The sequence below is a fragment of the Mustela nivalis genome (assembly GCF_964662115.1).
Source record: "Mustela nivalis genome assembly, chromosome: 4".
NCBI classification, from domain to species: domain Eukaryota; kingdom Metazoa; phylum Chordata; class Mammalia; order Carnivora; family Mustelidae; genus Mustela; species Mustela nivalis.
In genome coordinates, this window is record NC_139023.1 from 49,789,711 (window position 1) to 49,803,095 (window position 13,385).

General features: G+C 40.2%; 1 protein-coding gene across 4 annotated transcripts in view; it reads right to left on the bottom strand.

Moving 5' to 3' along the window:
- Nucleotides 1–13,047, bottom strand: part of LOC309863228 (cytosolic beta-glucosidase) — a 116,314-nt gene extending 103,267 nt beyond the window's left edge. For all 4 annotated transcript variants that reach the window (XR_014310938.1, XM_082727744.1, XM_082727742.1 and 1 more), the window contains exon 1: nt 12,868–13,047. Coding sequence is in view for 3 of the 4 variants with exons in the window: in XM_082727744.1 (XP_082583870.1) it covers nt 12,868–12,925 (58 nt within the window). In the remaining variant the exon portion in view is untranslated. The remainder of the gene's footprint in view (nt 1–12,867) is intronic.
- Between the last annotated feature and the right edge of the window lie 338 nt (nt 13,048–13,385).

Genomic DNA, 13,385 nt, shown 5'->3' on the forward strand with positions numbered 1-13,385 from the left:
CATTGTTGTCTTTTTATGCTTTCTCCTCCATTCGGCTCCCTCCACCCAAATTCAGGCCTTCATTCTCCCCTGCTTCACCTACCGCAAGAGCCTACTGGCTGCTCCCCAGCGCCCATGTCTCCTTCCTCCAGTTCAGCCTCCACACGACAGTCAAATCTCCTTCTAACATACAGACTTAATCACATTTTTCCTTTTGCTTAAGAATATTTTATGGCTACCAAGAACCTATTGCCCATGATCTTAACACTAATGTCTTAGCCTGGTACCTTATATACATCACAACATGGGCCTATCCTACCTTTCTAGCTTCAGGTCCTGCCTTTTACCTATCATCAGAAAACAGACTGTTGCGGCTTTCTCAAAGCATGAGCCATCATATGGAACACTTTAAAAAAAAAAAAATGTAAATTCCTGGACCCTATCTATAAATAGTGGTGTTGTATAGGCCCCCCAAATCTACATTTTAACAAGAACTCTAGGTGATTCCAAAATGTTAGAATCCTACACCACTTACCTACATTTTAACAAGAACTCTAGGTGATTCCAAAATGTTAGAATCCTACACCACTTACCTACTTTACCAGATGTGACTATACTATTCCTCAAAAACTACATAATCATAATTTCATGCCTTTGCTCAAAATGTTTTCTCTGCTGATATGCCCATCCTGAAAACAAAACAAAGCAAAACAAAACAGAATAAAACAAGCTTCTTATTAAAAGCCCAATGTAAATGCCCATAAAGTGCTTCCCATTTTACTCTTGTATCCCCACCCCTCCCACCAATGCTCCACTAACATTTGGTTTGTTCTGCCACTAGGATCATCACATCACATCGCGGTTCTGCATCTGCTTCTCTCCCTCACTAAAATGTGGGATTCGAATGGTTTTATTACCTTTTTACAGTAATTTTACAGTGGAAGCTCTAATACAGTGAGTCAATGTCTAACTGGGAGGAACTATGTAGCAGGGATTCAAATAAATATTCATTCAATTTAATTTAATTATTAACTCACGTGAGGCACCTGGGTCCTCCAATACCTCATGGAAACAGATCTTTTCTGACTCTTCTGGCACATTTTCTCTCCCAAGTCATCATCCAACATCAAGCCAACTACATCACAGTTTCAGAATGGCTGTACCTTATCTTTATTTGAGCCACAGAGAGTGTACTAGGGTGACCCTGGCAGATGTCTGGCCTCAGCTGTACAATATCTATGCTTGAGAAGCTTTCAGCTCTTCCTTTAGCAAGTCAGTTGAACATCAAGAATTTGTTGTGTACCAATATTTCCCAAGTTCTCAACATTGCAGGGAACCAAAGGATACATTATGGTCTCCATCACCTCCATTCCCATACCCTGTTCTTCACACTAAAAAATAAATTAGGCAATGACCAAAGTCCCTTGCAATATTTCACCCTGTAAAAGAACCTTAGTCTCCCACACTCTGTTACAGAGTGGTTGATGTGCATCTCTAACCTGTGCCTGCAATCTAGACCCGGATAATAATTTATAAAACATATGAAGTAATGGACCATCAAGAGAAAATGTTGCTCTTTCAAAGATCCCCAAGTATGCATCTGTATGATAGACTACAATGACTCCAAAGGAAGATTATTGTCTTTAGAGTAAATAATGCTCTTTTCCCCCCAAGTCTCAAAGCCTGTATTTAAATGATTATTCATGGGTGTTGTGGGAGACTTTAAGCCTTAGCTTGGCAATTCCCAACATAAAAATGGGTAATGTTTCAAAAACCTTGTTTATGAGTCACCTGCCCAGAAACTCACTATTGCCTCTTACATTATGTCCCAAATTCCCAGGCCAACCCCCAAAATCTATTTATCTCATTACACACCTGAAGGGTATTCAGTGACACCTACCCCTATTTACAACATTGTTCCTTTGAGAAAATGTCCTCTAAATTCCCAGTCAAGTGACATGTAAATACATTTCTGCCTGCATTCAGAGGCACATGGGGAAAGACAAGGGGATGAAAATGAGAAGTGAATGAGCACAGACATTCAGACAGGGATCAAAACCCTGTTAATCTTATATATACATTCAAAAAATGCCTTTCTCTACATGATTATTGCTCATTAGGGGCAAAGAATTATAGCCTCTACTATCAAGAGAGAGATTTTCAGAATTTGAAGTGACTACTACCCTCTCCTAGCTACCTGGTTGAAACATAAACATAGTTATAAAAAGATTTGACATTGACTCTGGAACTGTCCAACCTCTTCTCTATATTTTCAATTTTCCCCTAAATCCATTAAGTGCCTCTTATAATTAGCATACATTTGAAATGGGCTTTAAATGGGTACACCATAGAAAGTATTTTCTTATTTTGTGTCAACAGAAAAGCAAATAAATTTATAGTTTCAAAATATAAAATAGGCCCTTTTCGATTAAAAAAGAAAAGAAAACTTAACTTGTTTTTTTTCCTATTATTAAAATGTAAAGGATTTTTAAAATCTCATTTATTTTGTCAATTGGTTCTGCTTAACATTCTTCAGCCCAGTCCACTCTCAATTATCCATGCTAAGGAAGGGGGATCAGTGGCCTGGATAATCTAAAACAGCAGACAATTTTAAAAGCCCTTGTATTTGGCCTGGGCATACTTTACAATCAAACTCTGATTATCCACACTAATGAATGGAAGAACAGGCACCTTGAGAAAGATCCAAAGCCAATATAGATGTGCTCAGCCAGTTCAGAGCATCTCGAGGCAGAGGCCCATGGAGCATAGCAGAAGGAAAACAACAGAGCCCCAGCTACTACCTACGATGACCACCCACGTCATTCAAAATACCAACATACAGCTACAGTGTCTATACCAACCCCTCTCATGAGAGAAGTCATCTTTAGAAGTATGGAGTTACGGGACCCCTGGGTTGCTCAGTCAGTTAAGCAACTGCCTTCAGCTCAGGTCACGTGCCCGAGGTCCTGGGATTGAGCTCCCCACATCAGCCTCCCTGCTCAGTGCCGAGTCTGCTTCTCCCTCTGCCTATGTTCCCTCCCCACCCCAGACTCCTGTTTGCTTTCTCAAATATATAAATAAAATCTTAAAAAAAAAAAAAAAAACAAGAAGAAGAAGAATCATAGAGTTATGTCCAAATGCCCCTAGGTAAAAAGGCATGCTGCTTCAAACGGTTAATGTAAGAATGGACTTTTCACATGTACTAAAACCTCTTTTAGGTGTTCCATTTGCCCCATGCCACTCCCTCGCCTCTTACTCTACCAAGTTCATGGGTGACATACTCAGAAGAGGGATATAAAGGCTAGAGATGAAGGAAACAGTGTGTGGGAGGAGGAAGTACTCCAGCTTGGAAGGTAGGAGGCCTGGATCTTTGTCCCCTGTTGGTTTCTGCTCATGCCAGCAGTCAGGTGTGCACCCAAGCAGAGGGAACACAGCATTCAGCAGGACATGAAGGTCATGGCACATTTAAAGAATGGCATGTGCTTTATCTTGGTCCAAGAAGAAGATACAAATGAAGAAAGGAGCAAGAGGTAAAGCTGGGAATGTAGTCAGAGGTGAAAGTACAAAGAGTTTTTCTGTGCCATGCCAGAAGTTCAGAAATTACTCCATGGAAGGTAGGAGGACAATAAAAGTGTTTTTAATCATTGTTAAAACTTACTGAACACAGTTTGCCCAGGACTGCTCTAAGCATTTGATGTTAATAAACACAGTAAATGTTTGCAACAACTATTATCGCTGTTCCCATTTTACAGATGAGGAAACCTTAGACGGCAAAGCCCAGGAGTCTCCGAAGATCGCAGAGCTGATAATTGCTGGAGTCAGGATTCCAACCTGGTCCTTTTGCTCAGAGCTCTTGCCGTCTCTCAAGAAATGGAAGGATGTCATCAGAATTTTAACAGACCACACTATAAACAATGTGCTGGAGGGACTGGAGGACTATAGAGGAGGGTAGGGTATTTCAAGAAGACAAGAGCCAGTGAGTCCCAGAGCTAACGGAAAGGTAATAATAATGGAGAAGAGGGGGTAACCAAGAGGTTGAGAGTAGCTAGAATCAAAAATAATAATAATAATTGGTTAAATAAAGGAAAGAGGAGAGTCTAGCAGGAGTTCCAGAGTGCTGACCTGGCCACTGTGTAATGGCCTAATAATTTTTAAAGACTTTATGCACTGGAAAGCGATCCTTACCAGATGGGCAGGCCCAAGAAGGAATGGCACAAGAAATGCTTTTTGTTTTCCAGTGCAATGCTGGCACATACTCATCCAAATAAACAAATGTCCCATCTTAATTGATGAATTAATTGACTAATTAACAAAAACAAAAGAACTTATGTACAAATATTTAGGCTAATATATGGAACCCATATTCCAAACAAATGATTGAAGTACAGCAGATTTTTTTCTTGTTTTTCCAGGTTAAATATATTAACTCACATCTCGCTTTTCATGTAACATCCATAAGCCGCTATAGAAAGACAGATAAGAGGGGTACCTGGGTGATTAGTGGGCTAAAGCCTCTGCCTTCAGCTCAGGTTATGATCCCAGGGTCCTGGGGTTGAACCTCGCATTAGGTTCTCTGCCCAGCAGGGAGTCTGCTTCCCCTCTCTCTCTGCCTGCCCCTCTGCCTACTTGTGATTTCTGTCTGTCAAATAAATAAATAAAATCTTAAAAAAAAAAAAAAAAGAAAGCAGAAAGAAAGATAAGAGAGAAAAAGCCCAGCATGAAGAGGAAAGAAGCAGACATATTATAGTTTATCAAGATAGTTGTAGGGGTCATTAAAAAAGCCAAAACCATTTATAGAACATTCCTATTAGGATGAAAAATATAAAAAGGGTATGTGTACATGAAAATCTGTGGATATATAAAAAAGGCTAGAAGCCTATACTCAAAATTTGAAAACAGTTCTCTGAATGACTCTTTTATTTCTTGCTTATTTACATGATTTTTAAGTGTTCTGCAATTATCTTGTATTACTTTCATAACACACACAAAAAAATTTTCTAGGCATATGTGATAGGCATTTCTATTTGGAACAATGCTGACACAAAAGAATACACAGGTAAGCAGGTACTTACCTATACATAACCCACATATGTCAATAGTGATGCCAGTGGGTACCTTTCAACAGTGTCCATGAAGCCAATGGAGGTGTGGAAAATTTTGTACATGGAATGTCTGTGTGTTGAGAATAAAAAGAGGTAAGAGGGGGCACCTGGGTGGATCAGTGGGTTAAAGTCTCTGCCTTCTGCTCAAGTCATGATCCCAGGGTCCTGGGATTGAGCCCCACATCGGGCTCTCTGCTCAGCGGGGAGCCTGCTTCCTCCTCTCTCTGCCTGCCTCTCTGCCTACTTGTGATCTCTGTCAAATAAATAAATAAAATCCTTTTAAAAAAAAGGAGGTAAGAAATGATGCAAAGTGCAAATGGCTTAGAGCAGCTGACCTCAAAAGCAGATGCCTGAACATGGGGCCCATGTAGGTCATAGTATTCCTCGTCCACTGTGCCTTTCTCACATTGTCTGAATATTTCACTTTCTCCCATTACATTGTCTGAAATTTGACCAATTCCACGTTATCTCATCTTCTTTCTATAAAGCACAAGACTAGACAATGTCTGAAGGTTGGAAGCGTTAGTGATGAGGAGGAAAATGATAATGGTAAGAAGAAGAGAGAAATTCACTTGCTAACTTGGAACAATGCTTCATAGTTTATGAGGCACTTCCATATATTAATTCATGTTAACAGATTTCAACTTCCAGGTGGGGATGGAGTATACATATTTAATTTCTCTCCCTTACAACCTCACTGAAATGATAGTAAATAAGAAAATTCACAACTGAGCTAAAAACAAAAGGAAAAAAAAAAAAAGACCTGTCCCAATAGAATACCACATTTACTAAAGTATTTCCAGATAATAGAAAGAAAACGGAATTGTCTAAATGGTCTGAGAAACTAAAGGATTAAGAGGAGATCCTCTGGGGAATCTCCATTTTAACCAAGCGGAGAGCAGAGCAGGTCTCAGAGAGATCATGAAGATAATTAATTAAAGAATTATCTATCATACTGCTGGCTTGATTGGTTCTTCTCCCGCATAAACAGAGCAGTTGGTACTCCCTTAGCCTATGTTGAAATCCTAAAAAATGCTTAATAAAAGTGAGAGATGTGCTAGGAAGGATCCTTATCAACAGTACTGAAATAGTCAAGAGAAGTTGAACAAACTCAAGCCAAACAAGAACTCAAAAAGGAGGAGGGACAAGAGTCATAAAAGTAACAAGCAAACAGTTAGACAGGGAAAGACAAACACTGTATGAACTCACTTGCGTGGAATCTTAAAACAAACAAAGCTCATAGAAAAAGAAACCAGAGGCAGGAGGTAGGGAGGGGTTGGAGGAAGGAGCTCACTAGGCACAAACTTCCAGTTATGAGATAAGTAAGTACTGGGAACACAACGGACAACATGATGACTATAGCTAACTCTGCTGTATGATGCACTGGCAAGTTGCTAAGGAAGGAGATCCTAAAATTTCTCATCGTAAGGAAAAGACCTTTTTTTAGGGGATGGTGGATACCTATACGAGATGATGCTAACTGGCCTTGCTGTAGTGATCATTTCCCAATATGTGTAAGTCAAATCATTATGCTGCACACCTTGAACTTATACTGTATGTCAATGACATTTCAATAAAATTGACCTAATAAAAATGTAAAATCCTAAAAAAAAAAAGCAAACAAAAATATTCTTCCTTAAAATCCTTGAAATCTGGCAGTTATTGAGCTCTAAATCTTGGCTCTTTCCCCTCATATATAGTCTTTTATGAAAAGATCTGTCAATAGGACCCATTCACTTATACAGAACACTGCTTCTTACAAAATCAGCCCTGTTTCAGTTAAATAGAACTATTTAACTTTAAAAAACAACCTAATTCAGATGCTGATTTTTTTGTTTGTATATTTTATTTAAATGCAATTAGCCAACATACAGTACATCATTAATTTCAGATACAGAATTCAATAATTCATCAGTCTTACATAAGACCCAGTGGCCCATCACATGATGTACCCTCCTTAATGCCCCTCACCAAGTTATCCTATTCCCCCCACCCATTTCGGCTCCAGCAGCCCTCAGTTTGTTTCCTGTAGTTAAGAGTCTTTCATGGTTTGTCTCCCTCTCTGGTTACTTCCCATTCAGTTTTCCCTCCCTTCCCTGATGATCCTCTGCACTGTTTCTTATATTCCAGATATGAGTGAAACCATAAGAAAATTGTCAACATACTCTTTCATTCATAAACATGAACAGACTCTCAAGGGTCACCAGACTTTGGACAAAAACAAATACCATGAAAGATAAGGTCCCAAAAAAGCAAATAACCCCTAAATCTCAAAGTGATACAGAAAGCAAGCAAGAGAGAGAGAGAGAGAGACAGAAAGCAAGAAAGAGAGCTCCCTTTTTTAAACTAGCATTCTTAAAAACATTTGAAAACAAAAACAAAACACAGCTTCCTAAAAGTGAAACAATCAAGGAATAATTGGAAAACCTAAAAATGTAATTGCCGCAATTAAATATCTAACATTGGAGTTGAAAAATAGAATGAAAGAAGCGAAAGTCTAAATTAGTAATCTGGAAGAAAAAGTTGAGAAATCATCCCAGATCCAAAGAAGCATAAAAGTTAGAAAAATTCCTCCCATATTCATCCAGTGAACATTCAAAAAAAGAGATAAGCATGAGAAATTCTACAGGTGAAGGGTACCTGAGTAGCTCAGTCAGTTAAGTAAGCCTGTTTTTTGTTTTTTTTTTGTTTTTTTTTTTTTTTATTTGACAGAGATCACAAGTAGGCAGAGAGGCAGGCAGAGAGAGAGAGGAGGAAGCAGGCTCCCCGCTGAGCAGAGAGCCCGATGCGGGACTCGATCCCAGGACCCTGAGATCATGACCCGAGCCGAAGGCAGCGGCTTAACCCACTGAGCCACCCAGGTGCCCCCCAAAGCCTGGTTTTGTTCCACTTCATCCTTCTCATGTGTCATGAGCTCCCGCCCTGCATTATTAAACTCAGAGCTCACAGGGGAGTCTGCTTGAAGATTCTTTCCGTCTACCCCTTTCCCCAATTTGTGTGTATGCACACACACATGTGCTCGCTCTCTCTTTCAAGTAAATAAATAAATCTTAAAAAAAAAAAAAAAAAAGAAAAAGAAAAATTCTTTAGGTGAGAAGTCTAAGGCTTAGAGACATTAAGTGACGTAATTCTTCAGTAGTTCACCAATAGAGTCAGATATACTCCAGATGTGTCCCACTGATAAGCCCAAGCCTGAAATTCAATCCGTACATGTCAGTGTGGTCCCCATACTTGTTTATAGCTGGTATCCATTCTGATTGGTTCATGTGGATGCCAGCGTAGTCAATATCAGTTTTCTATAGCTCTATTCTTCATGGTCTTAACGGTTCCATACTGGTTGTTTATGGCTGGTATCCACTCTCACTAGTCAATGCAAGTGCCAGTCTAGCCTATACCCGTTGTTTACAGTTGGTATCTGCTTGGGTGTTGAAGGAGTTGATGAATATTTGAATATCATTCCTTCCTAAGCCCATACTCTTTCAATGATGCCTACAAAATGTCATGGTACGATCAAAAAAGGGGGATGGGTTAAATTAGGGATGAAGATTAAGGAGTCTGCTTGCTTGTGATGAGCCCTGGGTACGGTATTAAAGTGTTTAATCACTATATTGTACACCTGAAACTAGTATTACACTGTATGTTAGCTAGTTGGAATTTAAATAAAAGTTAAAGGCAGGGGCTTTAATTAAGACTATTGGACAACAGATTTGAACCTGGGGGAAAGAAAGGTAGTTTCTGTCATATCAACCTTTAAGCTATGAAAAATTTCATGAATACATGATTCCCTCTGTTTTTCCTTTCTCCTTACGTATTAAGAAATGAATAACCATGCTTCAATGTCTATTTTCTCTCCTACTTTTCTAAGTGTTCCAGACAAAGCATAGATATCCCTGGTGAGCCCTTTTCTAGAAATTTCTACAGGCAGTCATCCCAAACTTGGATGTTTAATGGAAGGGCTTTAGCAGAAAGCAGGAACCAAGATAAACAGGCCAAATTTGTTGAGTGGAGAAAGTAAACAAGAAGTGACCTAATGAGTCTATAGGCACACCATCCTGAAGGCACTCCAGCGAGTCTGATCTTGGAAGTTAGGCAGGGCCGGGCCTGGTTAGTACTGGGGAGGGAGGAAGTGAGCTAATGAAATATAGGGCCTGTGCTGACATCTAAAGCAGGTAGAAGAAATGTACCTCTAGCTTAGGTGTGTACATTAGATGAGTTTTTAAAAGGGACTAGAGAAGATTAAGCCTGAATAAAATCACCAGAAATGGGATCTAAAACCAACTAATGCAACTACACTGTTTACTCTCCTACTTTTTAAATGCAAAAATAAGGGTCAGCTGGGTGGCTCAGTGGGTTGAAGCCTCTGCCTTCGGCTCAGGTCATGATCCCAGAGTACTAGGATCGAGCACCTCATCGGGCTCTCTGCTCAGCGGGGTGCCTGCTTCCCTTCCTCTCTTTCCACTTGCCTCTTTGCCTGCTTGTGATCTCTGTCAAATAAATAAATAAAATCTTTACAAAAATAAAATAAAATAAATGCAAAAATAACTCCACATTTCTTAGCTATAGGATTCCATCTTTAACATCCAAAGGCAAACAGAAGGCCAAAGTTTGAGCCCAGCCCTAATTTCTTTCAACACAAAGCCAAAATCAAAGTTAAATCAAAATCCAAACATTATATTGGTACCCAGTGCAGCATCAAAGGTTGAAAATGGCATTCATAAAACTGAGGCCTTTGCTTCTCTAAGAACCATAGACTCAGATCCCACCAGGAAGTGTTAATGGAGTAGTTTAGACTTTGCTTAGGATTTGTGGGATTTTGCAGAACATGTTCATCCCTTAAGAGCCTTCCCTGAAATCACTGGGAGTTATAAGCTCATAAGAGCTGTAGAATTGGGTCCTAAATGTCATTTTCATAGCTCCTCCGTGGCCGACCGAGGAAATAAACAAAATGCTACTAAGCTACTTGCTGTTTTCTGTTTCATATCCCCTCTAGCAGAAAACAGAGGCAGAGGTGGCTCCACAAAGGGTTAAAACTCATGAGAATTGTTTTTGTAGTTTAAAATATTGTATAAGACTCACTCCTGTACAAGCGATGATTATCTGCATTTTTTTCCTGCCTCTTCATCTAACAAATACATTTTACAGTTTTTACAACGTTCTTTACAACTCACCTAAAACACATAATTTTCCTCCTGCTTATATCACTTGTTTATTATTTATTTATTAGATTTATATTGTGCTTTCCTCCAAAAGGCTCGAAGCACCACACAGCCAACTCTTATATAATAAACATTTCATTAAACTCTTCTTAAAAACCATAAACGGGGAAGTAGCCGGAGTGGAGGCAAAAGGGATATAAACAAGGTCAGGAAGAAGAAAGAACCTTGGGGTCCGGTGAAACTGGCAACCGAGTAATCAATATATTAGCAAGCCCGGTGATCAGAAAGTCCTGCCCTGCCCCTTTCCATCAGCCCCACCTGCAGAGACCCTAAGGAGCCTTCTATTCCAAGTAACAGAGCCAAAATATCTCCATTTCTGGGGGGAGGGGGTGAGGCATAGGTATGCAGGACAGTGGGGAGGTGAGAGATGAGCTAGTTATCTATCAGGATTCTCAGGATATGTGAAAACAAAGATACCTACACAGACAACTGTGCTTTGAAAACCTGGGGAAATGGTATACATGGTGATGCTTCATAACAAATCACCAAACTGTTAGATTTTTTTTTTTTTTCCAAATACAATTCATGTTTAGTCCTCAGTTCTGAATGTATGTGATTTTCAGTGGTTCTGTAGACTTTCAGGACCAGGGCAAACTTAAAGTTCAAAGATTCTCAAAATCACAAAGTGACAGGGCAACCTCAGCTTTTAAATCCCAGGCCACACTGACTTGACAAAGCCATAGAACAAAGCCATTGGCATCCCCCATATGTGATCTCCACAACAGTGGGGGGGTAGCTAAATGGGAACTCTCTCAGAAGCTGCTGGTAGAACCAGTCCAGAAGAAGTGAAGAGGGAATATATTCCAACAGGCAGAACAAAGAAGAAATGACCATTCCCACTATGTGCTGCAGACAATGTAACTCAGTAGAAGAGAATACAGCCAGGAGAAAGAACAGATAATAGTATTATCGTTGCTGTTACTATGTGTCAGGCACTCTCTCCCTCTGGTTACATATGTTAACTTCTGTCATCCCCAGAACAAACCTACAAAGTGAGCAGAATCATTTTCCTAATTTTAGAAATAAGGGAACTGTGGCTTAAGTTATTAGCGGAGGTCACTCAGTAAGTGCATGACCTAGGATTCAAACCCAGAGCAAAAAGTTAGATAAGGGCTCTTAGGTGGAAAACAGCAAACATAAAAAAATTTTGAGTTGACAAAGAGAGAAGTCATGTTGGATCAAGTCTCCCTACTTCAAAGCTGCTGATATAGAGTTAACAGCACAATAGCAGGTTAGAGGCCACAAATAAAAATCTTAAAATAAGGCTGCAGCAAGCCTGGTGCAGAAAAGCATGAAACAAACTGACAGAAGAAGTATGGCAACCTGGAGACCCCATGAAGACAGAAGCTCAGAATGGACCAATGAGGTCATTCCTGAGTCCAGAGTGAACAGGACCTGGAAATCCACAATATTGTCTTATGTAACCGACTGCAGATTTATGCCAAGTTAACCACTGAGTCCTACAGAGTCATCCTCAGAAATCCTTTTGTGACCATCCCCATATAAAGACCATGCATTGAGCACTTACTAAGCACCAAGCATTTGATACACATCCTCTTATTTAAGCCTCATGGCAACTATAATATAAATACCATAATTATCCCCATTTTGCAGATAAGGAAGTACAGAGAGGTTGAATAACTTGCTCAAAGTCATACAGAACTAGTAAAGAGTTCACAGATGGACCCCAAGTCTAGGGAGTCCAGTGACTTGTGCTGGCCCCCAGAACAGCGAGGAAAGGAACTTCCTAGTTCATGATGATCTGCCGCAGCTGCTCTAGGAAACTACTGCAAGAAACTCTCCAAGCTTTGTTTAAGCCAGGGTTGCCCACATGTATTTGACCAAATAAATATTGTTCCCATGATAGAGATGAACAACCCTTAATTCCTTAAGTGGGAAATATATAGGTTTTGGGAAAACTAGCCTAATCTTCCCAGTTTGCAGATGAGGAAGCTGAGACTCGGGAAAGAGAATGCACTCACATGCTCATGTGTGGTAGGACAGAGACCAGACTCAGCCCTCCAGCTCCATTCTCTCCCATCTTGCAGCTGTTGTACTCTTCAGCTGCCCAGGAGATGGGACAGCACATGAGATTAGGCTCTGCTTTGTGGCCACCAGAAATAGAACAGGACACCATTCCCTAGAGAGGAACATCCTCCAATCAAGTCTCCTGGATTCTTTGAAGAAATTTACCCAGTATTTTTCCAGCCAGTAGGGGAAATTATGTTTTTTGTTGGTGGAATTGGGACAAATGTGTTCAAGAAACCAACAACAAAGGCAGCTAGTCCAACATAAACTGATGTTTCAGATGAACTTGAACAAACTGAAATTATAGGTTCAGCTTGGTGGTCCACCCCTCACTACCACCACTCCTGTGTAAGGAAAGGTACAAGGGAAGGTGAGCTTCTTCTATGTGTAAGGTGACAGTTTCACTGATACAGTTATGGGCTCATTTATCCCTTTCCTTCTTTTCCTTTGGCTTCCTCACCCTCACCCTCTTTCTTGGCACAGAGGACCCAAAAAGGTCATTTCCATCCCAGCCCTAGAAAAGGCGAAGGAACTTCTCTTACCTTCCACTTGATAAGCTGCCGTGGATGCCCCCCATCCAAATCCTTTGGGGAAAGCCATGCTTTCAGAAGAAGGCCAGCTAGACCATTCAGCCAAACAGGAGCTGTGTGCCCTTTAGTTAGTGGAGTCCAAGAAATTGTGCAAACAGTCAGTGGACTCACTCTGACCAAAGTCCGGAATACAAATGTGTATGCAAACAAGAAGGCAGCCAGATTAAATGATCACACTTGACTGGCCATGGCCTTGATATGAATCCAAGACACTTTGTAAAGGCAAGCATTTCCACTTTCTTCTCTGGGCACTTGCAGATTCTTAACAGAGCTGGACCAGCCTGGATGCTTTGACAAGACATCCATTCATCTAATCTTATCCATTTTAATAAAATGCGTGGACATTGTTTTTAAAAGACACATAATCTTACTAGAATTTTCCCTTCATCTATTCCTCCCAATTCTTAATCCCCACTCCTTAGAGATAACCATTTGCAACTGTTTCTTCTGGAATTTTCTCCCACATTATT